General features: G+C 41.0%; 1 protein-coding gene and 1 pseudogene across 8 annotated transcripts in view; both read right to left on the bottom strand.

The window, feature by feature from the left end:
- ENTPD1 (ectonucleoside triphosphate diphosphohydrolase 1) overlaps positions 1–27,361 on the bottom strand; it is a 171,115-nt gene that overhangs the window by 57,073 nt on the left and 86,681 nt on the right. For 2 of the 7 annotated variants that reach the window (XM_078346163.1, XM_078346162.1), the window contains exon 2: positions 888–1,023. The exons of the other annotated variants lie outside the window; for them this stretch is intronic. In XM_078346163.1, coding sequence (XP_078202289.1) covers positions 888–942 — 55 coding nt within the window. In that variant the 5' untranslated portion in view covers positions 943–1,023. The remainder of the gene's footprint in view (positions 1–887; positions 1,024–27,361) is intronic. 7 annotated transcript variants of the gene reach the window in all.
- On the bottom strand, positions 18,962–25,790 carry LOC108587793 (prefoldin subunit 5 pseudogene; annotated as a pseudogene). The gene has a single exon (XR_013525027.1). The product of XR_013525027.1 is annotated as a prefoldin subunit 5 pseudogene (transcript).

Raw genomic sequence — 27,361 nt, 5'->3', positions numbered from 1 at the left:
ACGAAATCAAACTCAGCTGGAAGCTATGTACCCCCCATAGTCTACAAAGCTCAGTTATGTCAGTAGTCCTCTCTTCATGTGCTACCTCTAGTTTATAGTTTAAACAATTTCAGTTTAGGAGTTCTATAGTTGTTTGAGAGGGGGCTATGCCTCATTCAGTTTTTCCAACTGGTCACTCAACAATTATTTAATGAATACATTATTACTATGAATTAGATCTTCCCTAGGCACTGAGCTACCACAGTAACCCAAACAGAAATGTCCCTATCCTCATGGTACTTATATTCTAGTTTGGAGAAAAATACAATAAGCAAGATAAATAACAAAAATTAACAGTATATTACATAATTTTACATGCTAAAGAGGAAGAAAAAGCAAGGAAGTAAAGAGGAAGGATGTAGTGATTAGGACTAGCCTGAAAAGGTGATTTCTATCGTAGGGAGATAGCCTGCATAACTCTGAGGCAAGAGCTTTACAGCAACATGGAAAGGCCCTGAGGGGAGAATAGTAGTAGGAGCTGGTCAGAGGAACAATGGGGTACCCTGCTCATAAGGCCTTGAAGGCACTAGTGAGGGCTTTGCCTTATTCTAAGTGGTGTAACTTACTTCTAAAGCCATTTGTATAATCTATGCTTAGCAATTTAGGGGTGAACAAGGAACTATGGGGGCTGTTGAAGTCCCTGGAGAGTGAGGGTATGGCCTTTTAGGGTGGCACACCCCTGCCTCTTATGGTAATGATGTGCTGAGGCTACCCAAATGAGGTCAGGCTACACAGCCAAGCGTGGACAGAGCCTGGCTCCGTCAGCGCAGAGCTTGTGCCAAAACCAGGTCTAGGCAGATGCAACCAGGAAGAGTAAACATAACCACATGAGACAGCCTTCTCAATACCTTCTAGACTTCTCGATGGCTCAGCACTGGAGAGTCTTTTCCGAGAGTCCATCATCAGGAAGGTCACTGAGCCAACAGTCACCAGGATCCATCACCAGATAGTCAAACTCCACAGACTTCTGGGGAATGATTCAAGCTAGAACAGAGTTCAAACCAGCTTACCTTTACTTAGTCTCTGTAAGCCTCTATTTCCTCATGTGTGGAATGGGAGTGACAATAGTATCTGCTTCATAGGATGCCTATGTGAGTGTCAATGAGCTAACAACACATAATAGCCTGCACTAAAGAGTTCTTACTGTATTCCAGATTCCACTCTTAGCACTTTAAATGCAGCCATTAATTTAAATGGCTACAATCCTATAAGGTGCATGTAATATTATCATCTCTATAAAATCTATATCTGCATTTTTACAGCGGCCACAACAAGTTATCACGAACTTGCTGGTTTCAAACAGAAATTTATTCTTTCATAATTCTGGAAGGCCAGAAGTCCAAAAGTTAAGGTATCAGCGGGAATCCCTTTGAGGGTTCTAGAAGAGATGACTTTCTTGTCTTTTTCAGCCTCTTAGCATTCCTTGGCTTTTGGCTGTATCGCTCCAATCTCTACCTCCGTCTTCATATGGCCTTTTCCCCGGTTGCTCTGTGTGTCAAATTTCCTTTTCCTTTCTCGTATAAGGACACCAGTCATCAGATTTACAGCCCATCCTAAATTCAGGAGGATTTCATCTCAAGATCCTTAGCTTAATTACATCTACAAATACCTACCGTTTTTCCAAATAAAGTCACACTCACAGTCACTATTATTGTCATTATTGTTACTTAACAGATGAGGAAACTGAGTCACAGATTAACTTCCCAAATTTACACTGATGTAAATGTTGGGCTGTTACAGGTAGTTAGACAGGCATGGCAGGAAAGGGCTCTTCTCCCCCACCCACTAGGAATGTCAGGTGATAGTCTGACAATGATCACGTTGCCTCTCTAAAAATGATAATTTGGCAGCTGGAGCCAGGGAGAGAGACAATCTCCTGCTGATCCAGCAGGAGATTTTTTTTTCACTGTTAGCATTAGAGCGTCAACTGAATTCAGGCACCAGGGAGAAGCAACTTCCTGGGCATGCACATTAAAAGACAAATGGTGGAAGATGACTTCCCAGGGGCACTGCATGAGAAAAGGAAAGAAAGCCTCAGATGAGCATGCACACAACTTCCTAAACACACTGCTCAATTTACAAAGGTAAGGAGGGTACTATGCAGGCAGGCAGCCCACTCTAAGGGAGGAATCACAGGAAAAGGGCACAAGGTGGCAGCCTATAAAGTCCTAGGATCACAGTTAAACACCATGTTTGTTCTCCAAGTTGCCCATTTGGATTTCTTCCTGTTCTAAAACCTTTTCAATAAACTTCCACTCCTGCTCTGAAACTTGACTCACTCTCTTTTCCTACTTTATGCCCCTCAAATTCTTTCTTCTGAGGAGGCAAGAATTGAGGTTACTGTAGACCCGTATGGATATGCCACCAGTAACTCAGATATCTGCCACGGGTAATGGGGCCAGGAATTAAACATGGGCACTCTGGCTTCAAAGACCAGGCCTTTAGCCATCACCCTACCCTACAATACATGACTGAGGCTCATACAGTGCCTGGGCTGTGCTACCAGTACTGTTATGTGGTAGCCAATCTCATTATCCAGAAATAAAAAGTAACTAACATTGAGGATTTGGCTGGAGGGGTTGTCTGGACTGTTCTCCCTGAGGACACCAGTGTTTCCTACCTTTTGAAATCATGAATCTGATCCCTGACTGTCAGAAGCTTACAGCTAAATGACAAAAGGCTGAGACTGTGATTCTCAGGAAGCTTAAGGGACTTCCCCAAGTCATATACCTTACACATGGCAGAGCAGGGATTTGATCCAAATGGCTCAATTCCACTCCAATGCCTTAAACCATTGTCCCACATTAGAGATGTGTACACATTTTTCAATTCTATTCTTTCTCAGCTGACCCGATGCAAAAGCACTAGTCCAAAACTCTATCTAAATGGAAAGGTCTTATTCTATTTCAGACACCCCCACTCTATATTTCTCCAATTAACCAATCCAGAGTCACATTCAAGGATAAAGCAGTTTAATTTAGTGGGTTTTATCCTGCCTATATTTTACTTGAAGTCAGCACAAACATCAATAAAAACACAATTGCTATCCAGGATTATCCGGAATGGCATGGAGGCGGGTGGGGGGGGTTCTGTCCCTCCCTCAGGAATAAAATAAAAAATAAATTTAAAAAGAAACACACACAAGTGCTAAAGATGAACTTTGAAGCTAAAGACCTCAGTGATGACCAGTTAGTTAAAGGGCAAAAGGCAAAAGAGAAAGAGGGAAAGTAAGATGGACACTGCGTTGGGAGAAACAGGCAAGAAAATAGAGCCAAAAAATAAGAAGGAAGGGGAGGGGTGGGGGTGAGAACGAAAAGAGAGGTAGAAAGACAAGGTAATTGAGTAAATAACCTGTGTCCTGTTCCACTGATCTCCTGAACAACAGAGGAAGAGGAAGTTACTGGCTTTTTTTTTTTTAATTGCATTTTAGGTTTTGGGGTACATGTGAAGAACATGCAAGATAGTTGCATAGGTACACACGTGGCAGTGTTATTTGCTGCCTTCCTCCCCTTCACCTATATCTGGCATTTCTCCCCATGCTATCTCTCCCCAACTCCCCATCCCCCGCTGTCCCTCCTCTATTCCCCGCAACAGACCCCAGTGTGTAGTGCTCCCCTCCCTGTGTCCATGTGTTCTCATTGTTCAACACCCACCTATGAGTGAGAACATGCGGTATTTCATTTTTTGTTGTGTCAGTTTGCAGAGAATGATGGTCTCCAGGTTCATCCATGTCCCTACAAAGGGCACGAACTTTTTTTTTTTTTAGGCAGGAAGGGAGGGAAGGAGGACGGTAGGGAGGAAGGAAGGGATGAAGGAAGGAAGGAAGGGAAGAAGGGGGGAGGGAGGGTGGAAGGGAGGGAGGGAAGGGAAGGAAGGAAATCAAGCAATGAGAGAGACATCGCCGACCTGGATCTAGAGGTTTACAAGTTGATTTCTTTTTCTGAGAGAAGGAAAGAAAAAATAAAATAAAAATAAGTAAAGGAGAGGAAGAAAGAGAAAGAGGGAGAGTAAACGGAAATATTGCTATATTCTGAAAAAAATTGGGTATTAATAATGGCCAATCACTGTTTCATTTAAACTTATGAGTAGGTGTGATGTGGTATTGACAAGAATGTATATTTTGTGTATTTGAAGTGGAGAGCTCTATAAATATTTATTAAGTTTACTTGTTCCGGATCTGAGTTCGAGTCCTTGATATCCTTATTAATTTTCTGTCTCATTGAGTCTAAGTCTTTATGTATCTGGGTGTTAGGATCGTTAGCTCTTGTTGTTGCATTGATCCTTTTACCACTGTATCTTTGTTGCTTTAAAATCTATTTTATAGGATACGAGATTTGCAACTCCTGCTTTTTATTTATTTATTATTTATTTTTGCTCTCCATTTGGTTGGTAAATCTTTCTCCATCCCTTTGTTTTGAGTCTTTGTGTATCCTTGCATGTGAAACAGGTCTGGATGTAACATGCCGTTGGGTTTTGGCTGTGTCTTTTTATTGGGAAATTTTAGTCAATTTAAATTTAGGGTTACTGCCATTTGATGTTGACTGGCTGTTTTATCCATTTGTTGGTGTAAATTCTTCTTTATGTTGGTGCTCTTTACTTTTTGGTGTATTTTTAGAAAGGCTAATACTGGTTGTTTCTTTCTGTGTGTAATGCTTCTTTCAGAAGCTCTTGTAAAGCAGGCCTGGTGGTAATAAAATCTCTGAGTTCTTGCTTGTTCATAAAAGATTTTATTTTTCCTTCAGTTGTGAAGTTTAGTTTGGCTGGATATGAAATTCTGGGCTGAAGGTTCTGTTCTTTGAGGATGTTGAATATTGGCCCCCACTCTCTTCTGGCTTGTAGAGTTTCTGCCGAGAGATCTGCTGTAAGTCTGATAGGGTTGCCTTTGTGGGTAACCTGACTGCCCTTTCTCTCTGGCTGCCCTTAGTATTTTCTCCTTCATTTCAACCCTGGTGAATCTAACGATTATGTGCCTTGGGGTTGCTCTTCTTGAGGAATATCTTTGTGGTGTTCTCTGTATTATCTGGGGTTAAATATTGACCTGCTTTGCTAGTTTAGGAAAATTTTCCTGAATAATATCCTGAAGGATATTTTCCAGCTGGGATTCATTCTCTCCATCGCATTCAGGTACACCTATCAAATGTAAATTTGGTCTTTTCACATAGTCCCACATTTCTTGGAGACTTTGCTCATTCCTTTTTATCCTTTTTTCTCTAATCTTTTCTTCACATTTTATTTCATTAAGTTGGACTTTGACCTCTGATATCCCTTCTTCTGCTTGAACAATTCGAGTGTTTAAACCTGTGCACACTTCTCGGAGTTCCTGTATTGTATTCTTCAGTTCCATTAATTCACTTATATTCCTCTCTAAGTTGTCTATTCTCAATAGGATTTCATCAAACCTTTTTTCAAAGTTCCTAGTTTCTTTACGTTGGGTTACAACATGTTCTTTTAACTCACCGAAGTTTGTTATTATCCATTCCTTGAAGAGTACTTCTGTCATTGGGATGCGCTCGTTCTCTATCAAGCCTTGTTCCATTGTCGATGTGGAACTGTGATCATCTTTAGAGGGAGAGGCGTTCTGACTTTGAGTATTCTCAGCTTTTTTATGCTGGTTTCTTCCTGTCATTGTAAATTTATCCTCCTGTCGTCTTTGAATTTACCAACTTTCAGATTAGGTCTCTTGAGTGGGCGTCCAGGTTGTTAGTTCCCAGGGCCAGAGCAGCGGAGTTAAAACTGATGGTGCTTTTCTTCCCAGGATTCTCCTGTCGGGCTTCCTTCTTGTGTCCCTAGTAGGCGACTCTGCCTTCCCGGGGCTCCAAACCTCGGTCAGAAGGGGAACCGGTCCCGTTTACTCTGCACCGAGCGCTGCCGCGCCGAGGTGCCGTCACAGCCACTGCGCCGGGCTCTGGTGTTGTGCTGGGGGCCTGTGCAGGTCCTCCAAACCTGTTTACTCTGCTCCAAGAGCTGCCGTGCCTAGGTGCCGGTGGAACCGCTGCGCTGGCCATGAGAGTCGCGCTGGCGACCCGTGTGTTTCCTCCATTGGGGCTCTTCTTCTCCGTGAGCGACCAGAATTTGTCTGAAAGTGTGGCGTCCTCTAGTTCCCCCTGCCTTCACTGAGAGCTGCAATCCCGGGATGTTAGCGATCGGCCATCTTGGATCGTCTCTGGGCACGAACTTTTTAATGCTGTTTTATTTCTACTCTTTGAAATTTTAATTAACTGATTAATCTCTGTTTGCAGCTCCTTAGAAACGAATACATTTATTTTAACAACGTTGTCTTGCTGATACTGAGTAGACCCCTTGAGACTCAGCTTTGGGTGGGGACAGCCTATTTGGTGACATCCAAATAGTGGAGATGTGGGTGGGGGTTCAGAACAAGCTCTTCCTGCAAATCAGATTCAGACCACCTTAGGCTCCCCACCCACAGTTCTTAGGCAACAAGCTCCTCTCCGATTAGTAGCACATAACTGACTTAGCACTTGGTTGTACCTGACTCTAAAAATGTTAATGATCATAAAACTCAAATACTGACAGAGGCTCTATGTGTGGGAAATAAGGAAGCCAAGGAGTCCCCTTCCCTGGTTTTTCTCACTTCTTCCCACTAAACCATCCACTGTCTCTTCACCCACCCCTTCTGGCCTTCCCTGAATTCTTTTGCCCATAGATTGCATTGAGTATAATAGGCCTTTGTGGTCAGTGTGGAATCCCATGTTTAAGTGTAGGGTTGGCAGGGAGAAAGGCTGTTTCCGGCAAAGTGATGTCACTGACACTGCAGATAGGAATTCCCTGTGTCCCAGCCAAAAGGCATAACAATCTGGTGTATTGATGGCCTCTCTAATAAGCACATTGCTTCCACTAAACGAGTCTTCTTCCACATCTGAAATTGAGAAATTGTGCCCTGGGGACTCTACCCTTTCTCAAAGCAGCTGCCTCTGTCAACAAGCCTTGGTTATTTGCAGATGGTGAGAAAAATCAAGAAAATCTGTATTGGCCATGCATCTCTAGTGTTGGGCAATAGTGAAAGCAGGGTGAACTGACTCAAGTAGGGTCCCTAGCCTTATAGTCCTGTCTTGTATACCTTGCCTTTATAAACTCTCTCGTTTCTACTACCTTATTTTTGTACCAATGAGGTACAAAATTTAGAGGTTACATACAAATATTACTATAGAAAAATATGCTATAAGCTATAAAAAATAAAATTCTAAGCACCCCCAACTGACTGACCAGACCATCTTTTGATCAAGGGGACCCCAGAGAAACCCTGAAAACTGAGTTCTCAGCCAAGATGGAATGGAGGGTGAGAGGGGCTCAGACCCTCTCCCTTGCTAACCAGGATTGGGTTTTCCTTCTCAAGGGCCTAACAGAAACCAGCCTTTTCAAAAGGCTCCACCACTGATATCAACCAAACACCTGATGTTGCCTCACCTTTTCTGCCTAATAAGAGACCACTGACCATGGGGTGGTTCTGGTCAGTCTACAAAGAATAGGTAGCAAGTGTTTTCACATCCTCTGCTTCACCTTTTGATGTCAGAGGGCCAAAAACTCCCCCTAAGATAACCACCATTTTTTTTTTTTTTTTGAGACAGAGTCTCACACTGTCGCCCAGGCTGGAGTACAGTGGTGCAATCTCGGCTTACTGCAATCTCTGCCTCCTGGGTTCAAGCAATTCTCCTGCCCCAGCCTCCCGAGCAGCTGGTACTATAGGCATGCACCACCACACCCAGCTAATTTTTTTTTTTTGTATTTTTAGTAGGGACAGAGTTTCACCATATTGGCCAGGATGGTTTCGATTTCCTGACCTGATGATCTGCCCACCTCAGCCTCCTGAGCCCGGTTGATCAGCACCAGTTTTTTTAACATGGAAAAGCAGAAGTCTCAATTACACATGCACATGGTTCTCCCTTCATAAATATTCATGAATCCTTCTATAGCTTATTGAATATGTACATTTGGCCACCAGCTCTGTGTAAATTCCTGTTCACTTCCCCCAAAGTATGTTTGTGGCTTCTGACTGGAGACTATGCTTCCCAATCTGTCAGAATGGCCACCCTACAGGCTATAATAATTTTTATAAAAATAAAAAATAAAGTCTCCTCTTCTCTTCTAAATTTGTAAATTATATTTCTTTAAGTTAACAAATCAAATTTTGAAAATGACAAACAGAAAAAAGTTTGCAACAATTATGAGATAGTTGGATTTGCTAATATATAAGCATCATTTTAAAATCATTAAGAAAATGATCAGCTCACCTAATAGAAAAATGGGCAAAGAAGATGAATAGGCAATTTAAAAAAATAATAAATATGTGTTATCAACATACTGAATGTATTCTAACTATCCTTAAAGAAATGTAAATGAAAAAAATAATTCAGAATAGCAAAGTTTTTAAAGTTTAATAAATACCTAATATTTACCACATACTTATTAGAATGGCCAAAATTTTTTAAATATTGACAATATGAAATGTTGGTAAGAATGCACACACTTGTGCATTGCTGCCAGGGATGCAAAATAACAAAGCCATTTTGAAAAAATGTTTGGCAGTTTCTTATAAAGTTAAATATAAACTCACCATAAAATCCAGCAATCCCACACTGAAGCATTTACCCGAGAAAAGCAAAGACCTATGTCCAGATAATGACATGTACCTAAACATTTCTAACTGCTTTCTTCATAATTGCCAAAAACTCAAAACAATCCAAATGCCATCAACTGGCAAATGTATACAAACTGGAAACAATCATACAATAAAATTCTACTCAGCAACAAAGAAAAAGAATAAACTACTGATAAATGTAACATGTATGAATCTCAAAAGGATTATGCTAAGTAAAATAAGTCATCTCAAACAGGATATTAACTTTATGCTTTCATTGGTATGATATTCTGGAAAAGGCAAAATTAAGAACAGAAATTAGATCAGTAGGGAAAGACTCAGGATGGGGCCAGAGGATTGACTACAAAGGGCCACAAAGGAGCTTTTTGAAATAATAGAAATACTCTAGATCTTGATTGTGGTGGTAGTTAAATGACTTTATATATTTGTCAAAATTCATAGAACTTTACACCTAAAAAGAATGAAGTTTACCCTAAATTCGGTAATTATATATGTTGACAAAGATATGGGAAAACATACTTCTTCCTGTATGTTGGTAGGAGTAAACATTTGTAGAACGTTTTGATGGGGAGGCAATTGAGCAACAACTATCAAAGGGTAAAGCACATATATCCTTTGACTGAAGAATTCTAGAAATTTAACCTGCTGATATACTTATGCATGTGTGAAAAGATGCATAGATAGAGATGTTCAGCGCAACATCGTTTGTAATGGCAAGAGACTAAAAATGATTAAAGGTCCATCAACTAGTGTCTGGATATATAAACCTACTGCATTCATATGCAGGCATGAAAAAGACTGAGCTAGATCTAGGAATGTTGATGCAAACTGTCTTCAAAACATTCATTATGTGAAAAGCAAGATGTGGGGCTAGGCGTAACGGCTCATAATCCCAGTGCTTTGGGAGGCCAAGGCAGAAGAATCACTTGAGCACAGGAGTTCGAGACTAGCCTGGGCAACATAGGGAGACCCTGTCTCTATAGAAAATTTAAAAGCAGCGACCTTTGGGTTTCCATTCATTCTTTCTTGCCAGATCAATGTAATTTCTGTACTTTTTGGGCAGAATTGTGAAGTCTCACTTGGTACACTTTGGGTGGATTCGACTTTATTTTGAGAGAAATTTGACATCTCCCTCTCTGCCTCTCTGGTGTTATGTATCAGTGTAAATTAGAAATGCCATCTGGGTAAGATATGGTCACACAATTAAGTGTCTATGGTAACACTGTCACGGATCACACTGTCACGGATCATCTGACATATAACCAGCTGGCTCTCTCTTTAACTATCACCACAGAGTATCTGAACTTTAGATATATGAAAACTCAATCTTATAAATTGATTAGTTCATGTCAAAATGTGACACATACAACTGATATTTCAAAATGACAATATAAGAGTCCCCTGCATTTTTTTTTGAGATGGAGTCCCACTCTGTTGCCCAGGCTGGAGTGCAGTGGCATGATCTTGGCTCACTGCAATCTTCGCCTCCTGGGTTCAAGTGATTCTCCTGCCTCAGCCTCCCGAGTAGCTTGGACTACAGATGTGTACCACCAGGCATGGCTAATTTTTGTATTCTCAGTAGAGATGGGATTTCACCGTATTGGTCAGGCTGGTTGTGAACTCCAGACCTCATGACCCACCCAACTCAGCCTCCCAAAGTGCTGTGATTAAGCTATGAGCCACCTCGCCCAGGCCCCTGCATTTTTTTCCTAAGTATATTTTCTGTACCCTAACTGATTCTGTGAGGCCAGCATCATCTTGATACTAAAAGCTGGCAGAGATGAAAAAAAAAAGAAAGAAAGAAAACTTCAGTCCAATATCCTTGATGAATATGGATGCAAAAATTCTCAACAAAATACTGACAAACCAAATCCAGCAGCACATCAAAAACTTATCCACCACAATCAAGTAGGCTTTATCCCTGGGATATAAGGTTGGCTCAAAATATGCAAATCAATAAATGATTCATCTTGTAAACAGAATTAAAGACAAAAACCACGATTATCTCAATAGAGGCAGAAAAGGATTTCTATAAAATTCAACACCCCTTCATGTTAAAAACTCTCTGTAAACTAGATATTGAAGGAACATCCCTCAAAATAATAAGATCCATCTATAACAAACCCACAGCCAACATCACACTGAATGGGCAAAAGCTGGAAGCATTCCCCTTGGAAAACTGGCACAAGGCAAGGATGTCCTCTCTTACCACTCCTATTCAACACAGTATTGGAAGTCCTGGCTAGGGCAATCAGGCAAGAGAAAGAAATAAAGGGCATCCAAATAGGTAGGGAAGAAGTCAAACTATCCCTGTTTGCAGACCACATGATCCTATGTCTAGAAAACCCATAGTCTCAGCCCCAAAGCTCTTTAAGCTGATAAACAACTTCAGCAAAGTCTCAGGATACAAAATCAATGTGCAAAACTCACTAACATTCCATACACCAACAACAGTCGAGCCCAGAGCCAAATTAGGAAGAGCTCTACAAGGAGAATTACAAAACACTGCTCAAAAAAGTCAGACACGACATAAACAAACGGACAAACACTCCATGCTCATGTATAAGAAGAACCAATATGGTTAAAATGGCCATATTGCCCAAAGCAATTTATAGATTCAATGATATTCCTATTAAACTACCACTGAGATTCTTCACAGAACTAGAACAAGCTATTTTAAAATTCATATGGAACCAAAAAAGAGCCCAAATGACCAAGGCAATCCTAAGCAAAAAGAATGAAGCTGGAGGTATCATGCTACCTGACCTCAAACTATACTACAGAGCCACAGTAACCAAAACAGCATGGTACTGGCACAAAATTAGACACATAGATCAATGGAGCAGAATAGAAAACCCAGAAATGGGCTGAGCATAGTGGCTCATGCCTGTAATCCCAGCACTTTGGAAGACCGAGGTGAGCAGATTATGAGATCAGGAGATCAAGACCATCCTGGTTAACATGAAACCAGGTGAAACTCTGTCTCTACTAAAAAATTTTTTAAAAATTAGCCAGGCGTGGTGGGGGGTGCCTGTAGTCCTAGCTACTCGGGAGGCTGAGGGAGGAGAATCTCTTGTACCCAGGAGGCAGAGGTTGCAGTGGGCCAAGATCACGCCACTGCACTCCAGCCTGGGTGACAGAGTGAGACTTGGTCTCAAAAAAAAAAAAAAAAGAAAAGAAAACCTAGAAATGTGGCCACGCATCTACAACCATCTGATTTTGGATAAGCCTGATAAAAACAAACAATAGTGAAAGGATTCCCTACTCGATAAATGGTGCGGGGATAACTGGCTAGACATATGCATAAGATTGAAGCTGGACTCCTTTCTTATGCCATATACAAAAGTTAACTCAAGACGGATTAAAGACTTAAATGTAAAATCCCAAACTATAAAAATCACCAGATATAGGTGATGGGGAGGAAGGCAGCAAATCACACTGCCATGTGTGTACCTATGCAACAATCTTGCATGTTCTTCACATGTACCCCAAAACTGAAACACAACAACAAAAAAAAGAAAAAAGAAAAATTATATATGTATATACATATATATAAAAAATCCTGGAAGACAGCCTAAGCAATACCATTCCATATGTATGAATGGCCAAAGATTTCAAGAGGAAGACATCAAAAGCAATAGCAAAAAAGAAAAAATTGACAAATGGGATCTAATTGAACTACAGAGCTTCTGTACAGCAAAATAAACTATCAACAGAGTAAACAGACAACCTACAGAATGGGAGAAAATTTTTTCAAACTAGGCATCCAACAAAGATCTAATATCCAGCATTTAAAAGAAATTTAAACAAATTTACAAGAAAAAACAACCAACCATTAAAAAGCAAGCAAAGGACATGAACAGACACTTTTCAGAAGAAAACATACATGTGGCCAACAATCATATGAACTGATCATGAGAGAAATGCAAATCAAAACCACAATGAGATACCATCTCACACCAGGCAGAATGGCTATCATTAAAAAGTCAAAAAATAGGCTGGGTGCAGTGGCTCACCCCTGTAATCCCTGCACTTTGAGAGGCTGAGGCAGGTAGATCAGGAGGTCGGGAGTTTGAGACCAGCCTACCCAACATAGTGAAACCCTGTCTCTACCAAAAATACAAAAAATTAGCTGGGCATGGTGGCACACGCCTGTAATCCCAGCTACTCAGTGTTAGGGAATGAGCTGTGCTGCCTCAGAAAACCCCTTCCGCACAGGCTGACCCCAGCCCCCTCTGATTGCTCTGCAGCTGTACTGCTGAACCCCTACCTAGGCACCACACCAAGGCAGCTAGACATGTGGCAATTAAGCAAAGCCTGATTACTGCCATCTGGGCAGTTCGAGGGAGGACAGGGAAAACATATGTTGGTTATCCATACTTGTAAATTCCTGTTTGACACATATCTGTAAAAAATCCTAGTTTCTGTCTTTTTTTTAAAAGACTGCCGCCACAAAAGTCACAGGATGATGTATTGTAGGTCTGTTACAAGTTAACAAACTATGTCTGTGCCTGTTACTTGAAACTCCCTTATGTCCCTCTCAGCCCACATAAACCGCTTGTTTTATAAGCCCGGGGCTGCCTCCTCTGACTGTTACGGACCAGTCAGGCAAGTTAATAAAACTTTCTTGCCTGACTTTGGGTCTATTCTCCTTTCTCTCAGCTACCCTTGCACTCAGGAGACTGAGGCAGAAGAATCGCTCCAACCCAGGAGGAGGAGGTTGCAGTGAGCTGAGATCATGCCATTGCACTCCAGCCTAGGCAACAGGGCAAGATTCCATCTCAAAAAAAAAAAAACCAAAAAACAAAAAAAACAGATGCTGACAAGATTGTGGAGAAAAAAGAATGCCTATACATCACTGGTGGTAGTGTAAATTAGTTTATTTTTTAAAACAATGCAGTGATTCCTCAAAGACCTAAAAACAGAAATAAAATTTGACCCAGAAATCCCATCACTGGATATATACCTAAAGTCAAATTATCCCTGTTTGCCGACAACATGATTCTATGCCTAGAAAACCCCATGGTCTCAGCCCCAAAGCTCCTTAAGCTGATAAACAACTTCAGCAAAGTCTCAGCATACAAAATCAATATGAAAGACAAAATGGATGGATGTCTTTAATCCATTTTGAGTTAACTTTTGTATATGATATAAAGAATAAATCATTCTATCATAAAGACACATGCACAAGTATATTCACTGCCGTACTATTCACAATAGCAAAGACATGGAATCAGCCTAAATGCCCATCAATAATAGACCAGATAAAATGTGGTACATATATACCATAGAGTACTATGCAGCCATAAAAAAGAACAAGATCATGTCCTTTGCAGGAACAGGGATGGAGCTAGAGGCCATTATCCTCAGCAAATTAATGCAGGAACAGAAAACCAAAAATACCACATATTCTCACTTGTAAGTGAGAGCCAAATGGTAAGAGTACATGGACATATAAAATGGCATAACACACACTAGGGCCTACTGGAGGGTGGAAGGTGGGAGGAGGGAGACGATCAGAAAAAATAACTAATGGGAACTAGGCTTAGTACCTGGGTGATGAGATAATCTATACAATAAACTCCCGTGATACAAGTTTACCTATATAACAGACCTGTACATGTACCCCTAAACTTAAAAGTTTAAAAAATGAGCTGATCATTGTTAATGAGTATTATGCCTTAGACACCCATCTTTTGTATGTTTGGTTTCACATGATTCTCACTCTTTTCATTCCATAAAGTGAAACAGATTGTCTGTCTGTATAAAACCTGGGCTACCTATAGAACACAGAAGCAATGTGAAGACCACCGAAATCACATATCCAGCAAAATCTACATGCTTCTTGCACACACGCAGGTGGTCTGTGTTCTCATTTGCTCAGATTCACAGAAGCAGGAGTGGTGTAGCCACGGAAGGAAGGCCAATGCAGACAACAGTTACTGTACATGCCTCTTCTCCTTCAGAGTTATAATAATGTTCTGAGTGGAGGGAAATGTATCTCCACCTTAGCAAAAGCTTGGGATACTAAACTGAAGGAAGAATATATTGTGGTACTTGGAGATGACTTGTAAAATATTTGAAAATCTTTATAGAAATTCCTAAAAACCCAAAGACTCTGGAGAACACATGAGTTAAAGAGGAAAATTTTACCCCACCTTCTGGGAAAGTCTCGTTACCTAGAACTGACCTCTGGGAATGGCTTGTCCCATCTTTAGGGAAAGAATAGCTAGCAAAGACAATGTTTGGATAACAAAGACAATATTAGGCCCACCCTCCACCCATTCTCTCAGGATTGGGTGGGGTGAAGCCACATCCTCTCTTCTCAGAGTTTTTTGTGTTTATTCCACTTCTCTTCCCTTCAGTTCTCTCCCTCCAGCATCCCCAGAGAGCTGATCCATGCCACACCAGTTCTTATTATTTGACTTCCTCTAATTTGCTTTCTTTTAAAAATTCTCCTGGCACTAAGTGCCTTTCTAAACTCCACCTCCCTACAACCCACTCACTGAATCCACTGCATCTGGCTCCTGACCCCCATTCCACTAAAGCTGTTCACACAAATATCACCAACAACCTCATAGTGCCAAACCCAGAGGACACATCTCAGCAACTACATTTCATGTACAATTTGGCATTTGACATCTCAGCACTCAGAGTACATAAGCACTCTCCATTCCTGGCTCCCATGACACCAGGTTGTTCTAGTAACCATCCTACTTCCCCTACTTTGCCAGCTCCTCTTTTACAGCATACCCTTTAAACATGAATGATCTACAGTGCTCCATCTTGGGATACTGGTTCATCTCATTTTACATACATACGCCAACTGAATGGTGATGACTCCCTACTCTCTCTGGGGATGGCAAGTCCTTAATCTCTATGAGGGCAACTCCCCAACCTCTATAGGAACAACATCCTACTCTCTATGGGGACGATGCTTGATATAGTCTGGATGTTTGCCTCCTCCAAATCTCATGTTAAAATGTGACCTTCAGTGTTGAAGGTGGGTCTAGTAGGAAGTTTTTGGGTCATAAGGATGGATCCCTCATGAATGGCATCGTGCCCTCTCCATGGTAATGAATGAGTTATTGTTCTGTAGTTCACACAAGAGCTGGTTCTTTAAAAGAGGCTGGCACCTCCTCCTTTCTCTCTTGCTCCCTCTCTCACCATGTGATATGCCCATTGCCTTCTGCCATGATTGTAAGTTTTCTGAGTCCCTCACCAGAAGCAATTGCTGGCACCATGTTACAGGCTGTACCTGCAGGACCGTAAGCCAAATAAACCTCTTTTCTTTATAAATTACCCAGTCTCAGGCAGTCCTTTATAGAATGCAAACAGACTAACAACACAATGCCTTAATGTCTATGAGGATACCTTCCTAATCTCTATGATGACAAGTCCCCAGTCTTTATGGCCATGATTCCCGGATCCGTATTTTCAGCCCAGGCCTTTCTCTTGAGCTCAAGATTCATAATGCTAGTCACCTACTGGACATACCTGCTTGATGTTCTACAGCCAAACTTACCATGTCTAAAATTTAAGTTTTTACCTACTCTAATCTTTTTGCATAATCAGCCCAGTAAAGATCACCGCTTTCCTTCTAAGTCTCCCTATATTCCCTCTTCTCCCTCCAATCCCCAGGTTTTATTCATTCCACCCACTAAATATCCTTCAAATCCATTTGTTTATCTGATTTTGTTTTTGTGTTTTTTTGAGATAAAGTCTTTCTCTGTCACCCAGGCTGGAGTGCAGTGGCACAATTATAGCTCACTGCATCCTTGAACTCCTGGACTGAAGTGATTCTCCTGTCTCAACCTCCTGAGTAGCTAGGGACTATGGGTGTTCACCATCGCACCTAGCTAATTTTTTTGAAGAGACAGAGTCTCACTATATCGCCCAGGCTGGTCTCAATCTCCTGGCCTCAAGGGACCCTCCTGCCATAGCCTCCCAAAGAACTGGGATTACCAGTATAAGCCACCATGCTCAGCCCATTTCTCTCTGTATTTCTTCCCCAGACTCCCACAATAACTTCTGTAGAGGCCTCCCCACCTCTAGGCTCTTCCCCTTTCAACCCAACATCTACTTAAAAGCTCACGTGATAATCCTAAAAACACAAACCTCAATATGTGCCCCTAACCAGTGTGAAGCTCTTCAATTATGCCTCTATGTCTCTTAAAAGCCAAATTCTTTAACAATTTTAAGGCCATGCTAACCATCTACCTACACGATCCATGCGTAGTTTTAGGTGTTAGTCTCTAAACGGGGTCTTTTTGTCCTATTCTTCTGCCTTGTATATGTTCCTGTTTCTTTCTTGTACCTGAAACAGTATTTTTTCCTCTCTTATTTATTTAACTAAGTCTACCTTATGAGGAAATTGAGGCTCAAATAATTAGTTTATGTGTCATCCCTTCCAGGAAGTCTCTGAGAAAGGCTTGCCCCTCCTCTAATGATGGATGAAATACCCTCCTCTGCAATCCTCTCACAGCACCCTTCTCACAGCGCTGTAATAGCCTTTGACTTGTGTCAGTCTTCCCCGTGAGACAGAGCACCTTAAGAACAAGGTGTGCCTCTCCGGAGCCCAGCAAAGGGTCTGGCCTATAGCAGTGTTCCATATGTCAGTTGAATGGGTGAAATGGATTTAGACTTTTAGTACACAATGTTTTCCATCAAAAAAGTGGAGGTATTTATTTGAGGTATCAAATGTGTTTTAACTTCTCAATTCCATGGTTCTCACTATTTTTACTAAGCTTCCAGGCAACCTCAACTTCAGTTTGTGTGTTTTCTAGGAAGTAAGGGGACAGATGTTTGGGCAGTAAACCCAAAATCTGGATCTCAGAGCTTAGTCATAACCTCCATGGGATATTTTTTCAGTGAATTTCCAAGAATAGTAGACTCAAATGCCATGTTTATAATGGAAGGAAATATATACTCAGCTGGTTATTGGTCATTCCTTAGCAAACATGGTTAACTCTCCATTGTGTCTGAGAATCAGTCATTCTGATTAAGGAAATGCAGTTTAAGACTAGGTACTAATGCATCTCCTGTGAGATAGGATCTCAAACCCTGCCTCTTACTAGCTGCATGACCTGGGCAAGTTATTTAACCTTTCTAAATTTTCATATCCTAGACTAAAATTTTAAAGACATTAACTTATTGGCCAGGCTCAGTGGCTCACGCCTGTAATCCCAGCACTTTGGGAGGCCAAGGTGGGAGGATCACAGGGTCAAGAGATCGAAACCATCCTGCCTAACATGGTGAAACCCCGTCTCTACTAAAAATACAAAAAATTAGCCAGATGTGGTGGTGGGCGCCTATAATCCCAGCTACTGAGGGAGGACAATCGCTTGAACCTGGGAGACGGAGGTTGCAGTGAGCTGAGATTGCACCACTGCACTCCAGCCTGGGTGACAGAGGGAGACTCCGTCTAAAAAAAAATGATATAACTTATTTTGGTAAGTTGACATGAAGATATAGTGAGCTCTGTGTGAAAATAATGATTAGCGTGATCTCACTGGACCCCGTGGTCTTAGTTATTGTTCATATGTGGAAAATACACTATATTTGGTCCAGACATATGTATTATTGAACTTTCAGCTGCCTCTTTTACCTTTTAGCTTGGATATCTCACAGGCACCTTAAACCTATTGTGCCCAAACAGAATTCATGCTTCCTCCTTTCCTCTGCAAAACTGTTTCTCCTCCAGCTTTCCATAGCTCAACATTCATAGCTCAGTGAACAAATCACTACTCATTCAGTTACTGATACCAAGAACAGTGGCATCATCCTGTATTCCTTCCCCACCCTCACTCTTTACAACCAAGCAACTCACTAATTCAGCAAATGTCCCTGAGGCCTTGTACCAAGTCTTGGAACCTCCCAAAGATTCTGATGCCATGTACCCCTCTCCATCACTCTAGTGTCTTCTTAGTCCAGTCATCATGCCCTCCCCCAGAAGACTCCTAACTGCTCCCCCTGCATCCACTCTTACCTATCACCAATCTGCTTTCCAACTACAGCCAGAGTAATCTTTTCAAAGTGTCTATATGAGCACATCATCCACTAGTTATTTAGAATACTGCATAGCTTCCCATTACTCTTACAAGAAAAAATACAATCCTTTATATAGCCCATATATCCTGCATGTTCTGGCCCCTTCCTGAGTCTCCAGCTTCTCTAATCACCATCTTTCCTTCACTGTTTGCCCCCTTTCAGCCCTCACTTCACTATGCTGTCCCTGCCCAGAGCCCTATCACGATTTATGTACTCTGCCTAGAACATTCTCTCCCCACCCTGTTTGCTTAGCTATTTTCTTTTTGTTTTTTTGTTGTTTTTTTTTTTGCCCAGCTGGCACATTTATTGGCATTAAACACAAGACCCTTCCCTTTCCAGCACCAGGAAGCCACGCCCAAAGGGTGTCCCTCTGCCCAATTTCTGCAAAAACTCTCAGGCCTTAGCAGTAACCTGAGCTGCCCCCAGGGCTGTGAGCTGCTGAATCTTCTGGCTCATCATTTCCATGACAGCCTGTTTCATGGCGTGCTTCTCCTGGAGAACTGGTTGGATTTTCTCCATCTGCTTGGTTAGAAAATCTGTCTTCCTCTTGAAGAAGTCCTTGGCATCCTCAGCTGTCTTCTCTACATAGTACCCAGTTCCCACATCGATGAGCACATGCTCCACATCATGCAGCTTCCCAGGGACATACATAGAACTTGTCAGTGGGACAAGTAGTTCTTTCCCCTCGTTGCTCTTGTTCAGCACGTTCAGACAGTCCTTGGCTTCCACATACTTGGTCTGTACCACTTTGAGCTGGGCAATGGACGTGGACAAGAACTCTACTTCCTGGTCCAGCGCGTTTTTGAGCATTTCTAGCTGCGGCAGATTCAGCTCCGTGATGTTAATCAGCTGCGCCGTGTTGGGAAGGAGGACTAACCTGCTTAGCTATTTTCTATTCATCCTTCAGATCCCAGCTGCAAGTCATTTCCTTAAGGATGCCTCAGAAAATCCTACCCTGAATCCCATGCTAGCCAGTGCCCTTCACAGCACTCTGAGCTTTTTTTTTCATAGCACTTAAGGCTATTATAATGAATTGTCTACATGTGTAAGTCTTTCACCAGAACAATCCTCAATTCTGGATGTATACATTAAGTTCACTGGAGACCTTTGTAAAAATGCCAACTCTGGGGTCCCATCTCAAAGCAATTAAATCAGAATCACTGGAGATGGGCCCTGGGCACTCACATTTTTTAACAGCTCCCTGGTGCATCTAATGTGCAGCCAAGGTTGGGAATCACTGAGTAGGAGGGCAAGGGCCATGTCTGCTGCTTACCCATGACTTTATCCCTCATGCTGAACACTCAGAAGTGTCTGCATGGAATAGGCACTCAATAATGGCAACTGTAGTTACGACTTGTTTTTGTTATGGTTGATAGGGTTATAATTACAAAGATCATTAAGCCATATGATCTTTTTTTTCACATTTTTTTGGCCTCTGCGATTCTTTGCCACAGAACTCTAAAAAAATAAATAAAACTGTAGTAGTCAAATCATCTTTTTAAAATTCAATAAGTTTCCATTTTCCTGTCAAAATAGAGCTTCAATTAAGGATTGACCAGAACCTTCTAGACATGTTTTTACTAAAAGCAATATCTCCAAAATGAGACAAAATACAGTGTACTTTAAAATCCAATTCATATCATACAGGGCCCTTTTGTACAAGTATAGATCAGAAATTATAGTCATTAGTGACTTTCTAATTTTGTAACAATATGAATTAAGTGAATTGACCACTGTGACATCATTCTTATCCTATTTGATTTCACAGTTCTCTATCCATTTTTCTCTCCTGTCACATTACCTATCTTACCACCTAAATGTCAAACCACCACCCACCATGCCTCGGCGGTTACTTCTGAAGTTTCTTCAGCTTGCTGCTTTCCTGTTCAGCCCCGTATCAGAGGGCAGGCCCTGGACAACTTCTCCTTTAAAGAACCTTCTAAAGACATAGTTTCTCCAATCCAATTCTTAACCATAAACCTGCATCAGAATCACCTGGAAGGCTTGTTACAACTGCTGGACCCCATCCTCAGAGTTTCTGATTCAATAAGTCTGAGGTGAGGCCAGGGGATCTGCATTTCTAACAAGTTGCTAGGTGCTCTACTGCAGGGCCAAGGACTACACTTTGAGAACCACTGCTTTAATTCATAACACACAGAGCTAACCCCGATTAAAGGCAGATGAGAGAAGGAGAGAGAGAGAGAGAGGAGCAACTGTGAGGCCTTTTAGGAATACAGTGGGTGAAGATTACCCAATTTATCCTCTATAATTAAAGCACACCCAGGAGGCTTTTCCCCATAATTTTAGGGGGATTTTTCCCTTTGTTATTTTTTATAAACAACTCAGCATATCCCATCCTTACTTCTCTTTTCATAAGAAAGAGATTATGAAGGTATGTAGGGGCACCATGCCTCCCGTGTATTCCCTATTAGGCAATTTCCTCTCACTACTAGACTGCTTTTTAGAAGTAGCTGTAGTTCACCATCCCTGAAGTCAGCCATTTAATGAAATTGCTTTTGGGATTGTTTAACACAATGGTGTGAGGGGAACTAAAATAGCAGTGAGGAAATTGCTAAGAAGCTATTCAAAGAAACAAGCTTCAAAATCACATTAGGAGGTTTCAGCTGGAGTTGGGAGGAAGGGATGACATAGGAAATGCCCAGGCACCCCAAAGAAGGCATAGTAAGCCCAAGACCAGCACCCTGGCAAAATGCTGGGCATGCGAGCAATGTACTATGATTGGAATACACAGCCGGAGTGAATGCGACATTTCAGTCTTTGCAGTTACACACACCAAAGCCGTGAATTCAGACGAATGCTGAGCACATCTTTACTCTGCAGGAAAAGTGACTAGAATAACAAAAGGTTTCCCAAGTTGCCTTCATTTATGGGTATTAAAAAGTATAGGAGGACACTGTTTTGGACTCAAATCCTGCACTAGGCCCCAACAGACCAGACTAAAAATCAAAAGGGAGTCATTTATCTAAGGTTCTGCTTCTCTAAACCTTGAGTTGGTTATCTGTCCTTCCATAAAATCAGGAGAGAGGCAACAGCCTAATTTCCCAACAGGCTAGTTTCAATGTTCAGTTGACAATCATGAAGTTCCCTCTGTTTTAATACTTACAACAGAGTAACCTGATGTTAACCAGTTATCTTTATATTGTTCTATCTCCCTATTGCCACAAGGAAAATAACTTTGAAATGACCGATCTATTTTTCGTTCTTCGTTTCTAATTTCTTCAGCTCTTTCTCCATCTAGAAAGCCTGCCGCCTCTCCTCAGCTCATTGGAACCCTTTGACGTGTTGCCCAATTCTAAAATTGCAATAAAGTCTATTGAGATATTTAAACTAAATTTGTCGTAATTTTGTCTTTTTACAGGGCCCTGCAGGGCACTCAGGTGACCAACCATTCCAGTTTGCCTGAGATTGTCCTGGTTTTAACACTGAAACTGCTGCATCCCAAGAAACGTCTCAGTCCCAGGCAAACCCCATCAGATGGACACTCCCATCGTCTTCAGCCACATTCTCTTCTCCTCATACCATCACACTCAGCCTCACTCCTACCCTTTTGTTTTTTTAACTATGCAAGGCACCCTCTCCTCTAAGCTGTGCTGTCTCCTGGTAAGCTCTGGCACTTTTAGTCTCTCCTAAGCAATTCTCTTTTCTCCCCTGAGCTCAGTTTTGTGCCTGACTTCACTGTCATCTTCAGGTTTTCTGCCATTCTGATTTCTAAAACACCCCCCGTGAACACAGTTTCTCTTTATCAGATCAAAAAAAAATCTCAAAGTTGAAAGGATCCTTAGAGTTCACTCACTCCAGAATTCCGTGGGTACTTTCTGCAGTCCTGCCTAGAGCAATTGCATCAGAATCTCTGGCATGGGGCCCAGGCACTGTTCACTTTTAACACCTTCACCCCCTGCCAGGTAATTCTAATGTATAGCCAAGGCTCTCCCTGTGAACCTCTGACTTAGTCCAACTCCTTCCAAGTGGCAATCTTGTTTAAAAGATGGAAATTTAACCTCTGCAGTACAATTCTCCACTGATGGGACAGAAGTGCATATCCATATATTCCAGGCCATTGCCAAATATCTGTGTTAGCAATCTGTCTCCACTCAAGTTCTGTTTCATTCTAACTTATACTCTCTGATCCCAGCTTGAACCTTACAAAGCAAGTTAAAATTTGTTTACTTCGTTAAAAAAATTGTTTTCAAGTTCTCAAAGGTTGCCAGTATATAGACCCCTCAAGTCCTCCTATTCTCCAGGCTAAATAGCTCCAGTTCCATTTATCATTCTTTACATATCATGATTTTCAAATTTTATGTCATCCTAATTACCCTCCATGAGATGCCCTTCAGTTTGTAATGTTCCTCTCAAAATATACTGCTCTGAACTGAATAGCAGATACAGTGAAGTTATTATAGCCCTTCACCTGGAAACTAAACATTAATTAACACTGTTTGACATGACTCATCATTATAGATACTCATACTGAGGACTATGGTCTAGTTAAATCTACAGATCTTCACATGAACTACCTCCAAGTCAGGAATCTTACCCTGTGTGTATCAATTAAATGTCAACCTATGGTTTCAGCTCATTTTTCCAGCCTGATGATACTTGATCATCTCATGTAATAGATGTCTCACTAAAAGCTATGTATTGTTGGCAAATCTGCTAAGCATACCTTCTAAATTTTTGGTCATATCATTGATAAATCATGCCATATAAGACAAGGACAAGGACAGAATTTTGTGGTATATTTTCCTACCACCTTTCGTCAAGGTAGATTTCAAACTATTTATCAACATTTGGCCATGGTTTATGTTAGTACCAATCCTTTTAGTTCATTCTTATCCAATCTCTATTTCTCCAGCTCACCTTTAAGCATATCATGACAGACTCTGCTATCCATTTTTTTATACTGAAGTACTTACAAGTAAAATGATATCTAGGATTTGCTTAAAATATTCCAATAACAACAAAAAAGGAAAGTGATAGATGAAACAAAAAAATCTTAGAATCTTGATAGTTTGTGATGATGGGTAATGGGTATATAGTGGTTTATTATATTTTTCTCTTCATCTTGTATTTGTTTGAAAATTTCTACAACTAAAAAAACATTTTAAACCTCTTGATGAATAAACTTCAGTTAACCCTTGAACAACATGGAAGTTAAGGGTACAGACCTCCACACAGTTGAAAATCTGCATGTAACTTTTGACTCCCCAAAAACTTAACTAGTAGCCTGTTGACCAATAACGTACACAGTCAATTTATACATATTTTCCATTTTACATGTATTATATGTTCTATTCTTACAATACAGACACATAAAAGAAAATGTTATTAAGAAAATCATAAAGAAGAGAAAATACATTTATAGTCCTGTATTATATTTATCGATATCATAAGTTTGCAAGACTCCCATCTACTAGATGAATCATCTGTCTGAAGTGGTGGGCAACCACTGCTGCAGACCTCAACCTACAGTTCATATCAAGCAATTCAACTTTTTCTTGAAATGTCATGAGTCATGTATTTTCTCTGCTTCTTGAGAGCAGTTCCAACATCGCTAGTGGTACTTGGTATGGGTCCCATGGTATCATTCGAAGTTTACAGTGTTGTACTAAACACAATGAAAAATACTCAAACTACTCGAGAACTATTAGAGATCACTTTTTACTGCAGTGTATGGCATTCTAAGCAGATACTTGGAACACCTGAGCTCAGTGTAATAGCAAGAAGAGGTGGCTACAAAATTATCACAGTAGTATAGTATGAACTGCAGTTAATTTGGTGCAGTTATGACTCAATACTGCATCTTTATATTTGTTTAAATTTCTCCCAACTGTAAGTGGTGCCATGTATGGTCTTTAAGGTATACACATTGATAAATTTTAACTTTTTATAATAGATTTGTGCATATGTCATGGTAGTAATGATAGAATAGATTAATAACTACATATATTTTATGCATACATGACATGACTTTTACCTAATTTTTTTCAATATTTCTAGCCTATGTGGTTCATCTTTGAGTTTTTCCAGTTGTTGCAGAGTGGACCCATATAATTCAAACCTATGTTGTGCAAGGGTGAACTGTACACTATTTATATGAATTTGGGAGACTGCCAAAATTTCTTAACCCTAGAGCCCTTGTAAATATTTTACAAATTGAAGTAATTTGATATAAGTTGATCCAGTAAATGCCTGCCAGTTTCAAGTGAATAGAGCTTTCTTTTTTATGTGCTAACAAATCTTTCATATTTATTTTAAGACTTTGCCAAGTATCAACTCATATGGAGTTTCCCGGATCTATCCTCTTTCATCTTTTACTATTTAGATTACCAATTTCAAGAATTTAAAGAGCATATCTCTCTAAAATTCTTTAAACTCGTTTAGAAAAGAGCTGTCAATAAATTCTCACCCTTTTCAATGACTTCTTAATTATGTATGTTTTACTTTATACTGATTGAGCTCCATTTTTTTAGATGGAAGCAAAATACAAGTTCAGAAGTTCCAATTCCTTTGCATCATCCATTATCACTGGTCATCTCCTTTCCTGTTCATGTACTTGCACTGAACTGTAATCCAAATAACTTTTGTTATCTTTAGCATTTTTTCCTCCATGCCTCATCGCCAATAGATATTTAGTCCAAGTGATGCTACTTTTAAAAGAATTCTCCTAGCTTCTAAACATTCTTCTCAATTACTTGCCATCCCCTTTCTCTTTTGTACAAATCCTTCCTTGGGGGAAAGCTGTTTATTTTATAAATGCCATGGTCACCATAGATATTTTTAGAAAATAGAGAAATAATACATAAGAAAATCAAACTCACCCATACTTTCTGGGCTCCTCATAAAGTTTCTCTGATCAAATAAGTGTTTTAACTGTTTGTCATTTTTCTTTTCTTTTTTTTTTTTTTTTTTTGAGACGGAGTTTCGCTCTTGTTACCCAGGCTGGAGTGCAATGGCGCCATCTCAGCTCACCGCAACCTCCGCCTCCTGGGTTCAGGCAATTCTCCTGCCTCAGCCTCCCGAGAAGCTGGGATTACAGGCACGCACCACCATGCCCAGCTAATATTTTGTATTTTTAGTAGAGAAGGGGTTTCACCATGTTGAAACCCCTAGCCATCCTAGCAGGTGTGAAGTGATATTTTATTGAGTTTGATTTGCATTTCCTTAATCATTAATGATATAGATGATTTTATTTTTTTTGAGACAGGGTCTCATTCTGTTGCCCAGGCAGGAGTGCAGTGATACAATCACGGCTCACTGCAGCCTCAACCTCCCCAGGCTCAGGTGATCCTCCTAGCTCAGCCTGCCAAGTAGCTGGGACTATAGGCACATACCACGACGCCTGGCTAATGTTTTGATTTTTCGTAAAGATGGGGTTCCGCCATGTTGCCTAACCTGGTCTCAAACTCATGAGCTCAAACGATCTGCCCACCTCAGCCTCCCAAAGTGTTAGGATTAACAGGAGTGAACCACCATGCTTGGCCCAGACAATTTTCTCACATACTTATTGGCTACTCGTATATTTTTTTTAAGAGCAACATCTATTCAAGTTCTTTGCCCCCACCCCTTTTGTTCATAAATAGAGATGGAGTTTTGCCATTTTACCCAGGCTGGTCTCAAACTCCTGGACTCAAACGACCCTCCCGCCCCTGCCTCCCAAAGTGCTGATATTACAGGCATGACCCACTGTGTCCAGCCCTATAGCACTGTTTTTAACTAAGCCTGGATAGGGTTTCCCAATCCTCAACCCAGTACTCTGGGCAATTGATCTCGATCTCTTGACCTCGTGATCCACCCGCCTCAGCCTCCCAAAGTGCTGGGATTACAGGTTTGAGCCACTGCGCCCAGCCAACTGGTTTGTCATTTTTCTTACCATTATGATTATTTATCATTATATAATCAGATTTCTCATTTGGTTATTTCTTTTTAGACTTTTTTTTTTTGACAGAGTTACTCTGTCACCCAGGCTGGAGTGCAGTGGTGCAATCTTGGGTCACTGCAACTTCCACCTCCCATATTCAAGCGATTTTCCTACCTCAGCCTCCCAAGTAGCTGGGATTATAGGTGTCCACTGCCATGCCTGGCTAATTTTTGTATTTTTAGCAGAGATGGGATTTTACTATGTTGGCCAGGCTAGTCTTGAACTCCTGATCTCAAATGATCGACCCACCTCAGCCTCCCAAAGTACTGGGATTACAGTCATGAGCCACTGCACCCCAACTAGCTCTTTTTTTTTTTTTTTTGAGACGGAGTTTCGCTCTTGTTACCCAGGCTGGAGTGCAATGGCACGATCTCGGCTCACAGCAACCTCCGCCTCCTGGGTTCAGGCAATTCTCTGCCTCAGCCTCCCGAGTAGCTGGGATTACAGGCACGCACCACCATGCCCAGCTAATTTTTTGTATTTTTAGTAGAGACGGGGTTTCACCATGTTGACCAGGATGGTCTCGATCTCTTGACCTCGTGATCCACCCGCCTCGGCCTCCCAAAGTGCAGGGATTATAGGCTTGAGCCACCACGCCCGGCGTTAGACTCATCTTTTAAAGCCATATTATTTTGAGTAAATTTGATCATGAGAATTATTTTTTCTGGTTTTATTTTTAAATTTTATATACGTATTTGTTTTTAAATCTGCCTTCT

Source organism: Callithrix jacchus, chromosome 12, assembly GCF_049354715.1.
Source record: "Callithrix jacchus isolate 240 chromosome 12, calJac240_pri, whole genome shotgun sequence".
In the NCBI taxonomy this organism is placed as follows: domain Eukaryota; kingdom Metazoa; phylum Chordata; class Mammalia; order Primates; family Cebidae; genus Callithrix; species Callithrix jacchus.
This window is presented reverse-complemented; position numbering and strand designations above follow the sequence as displayed.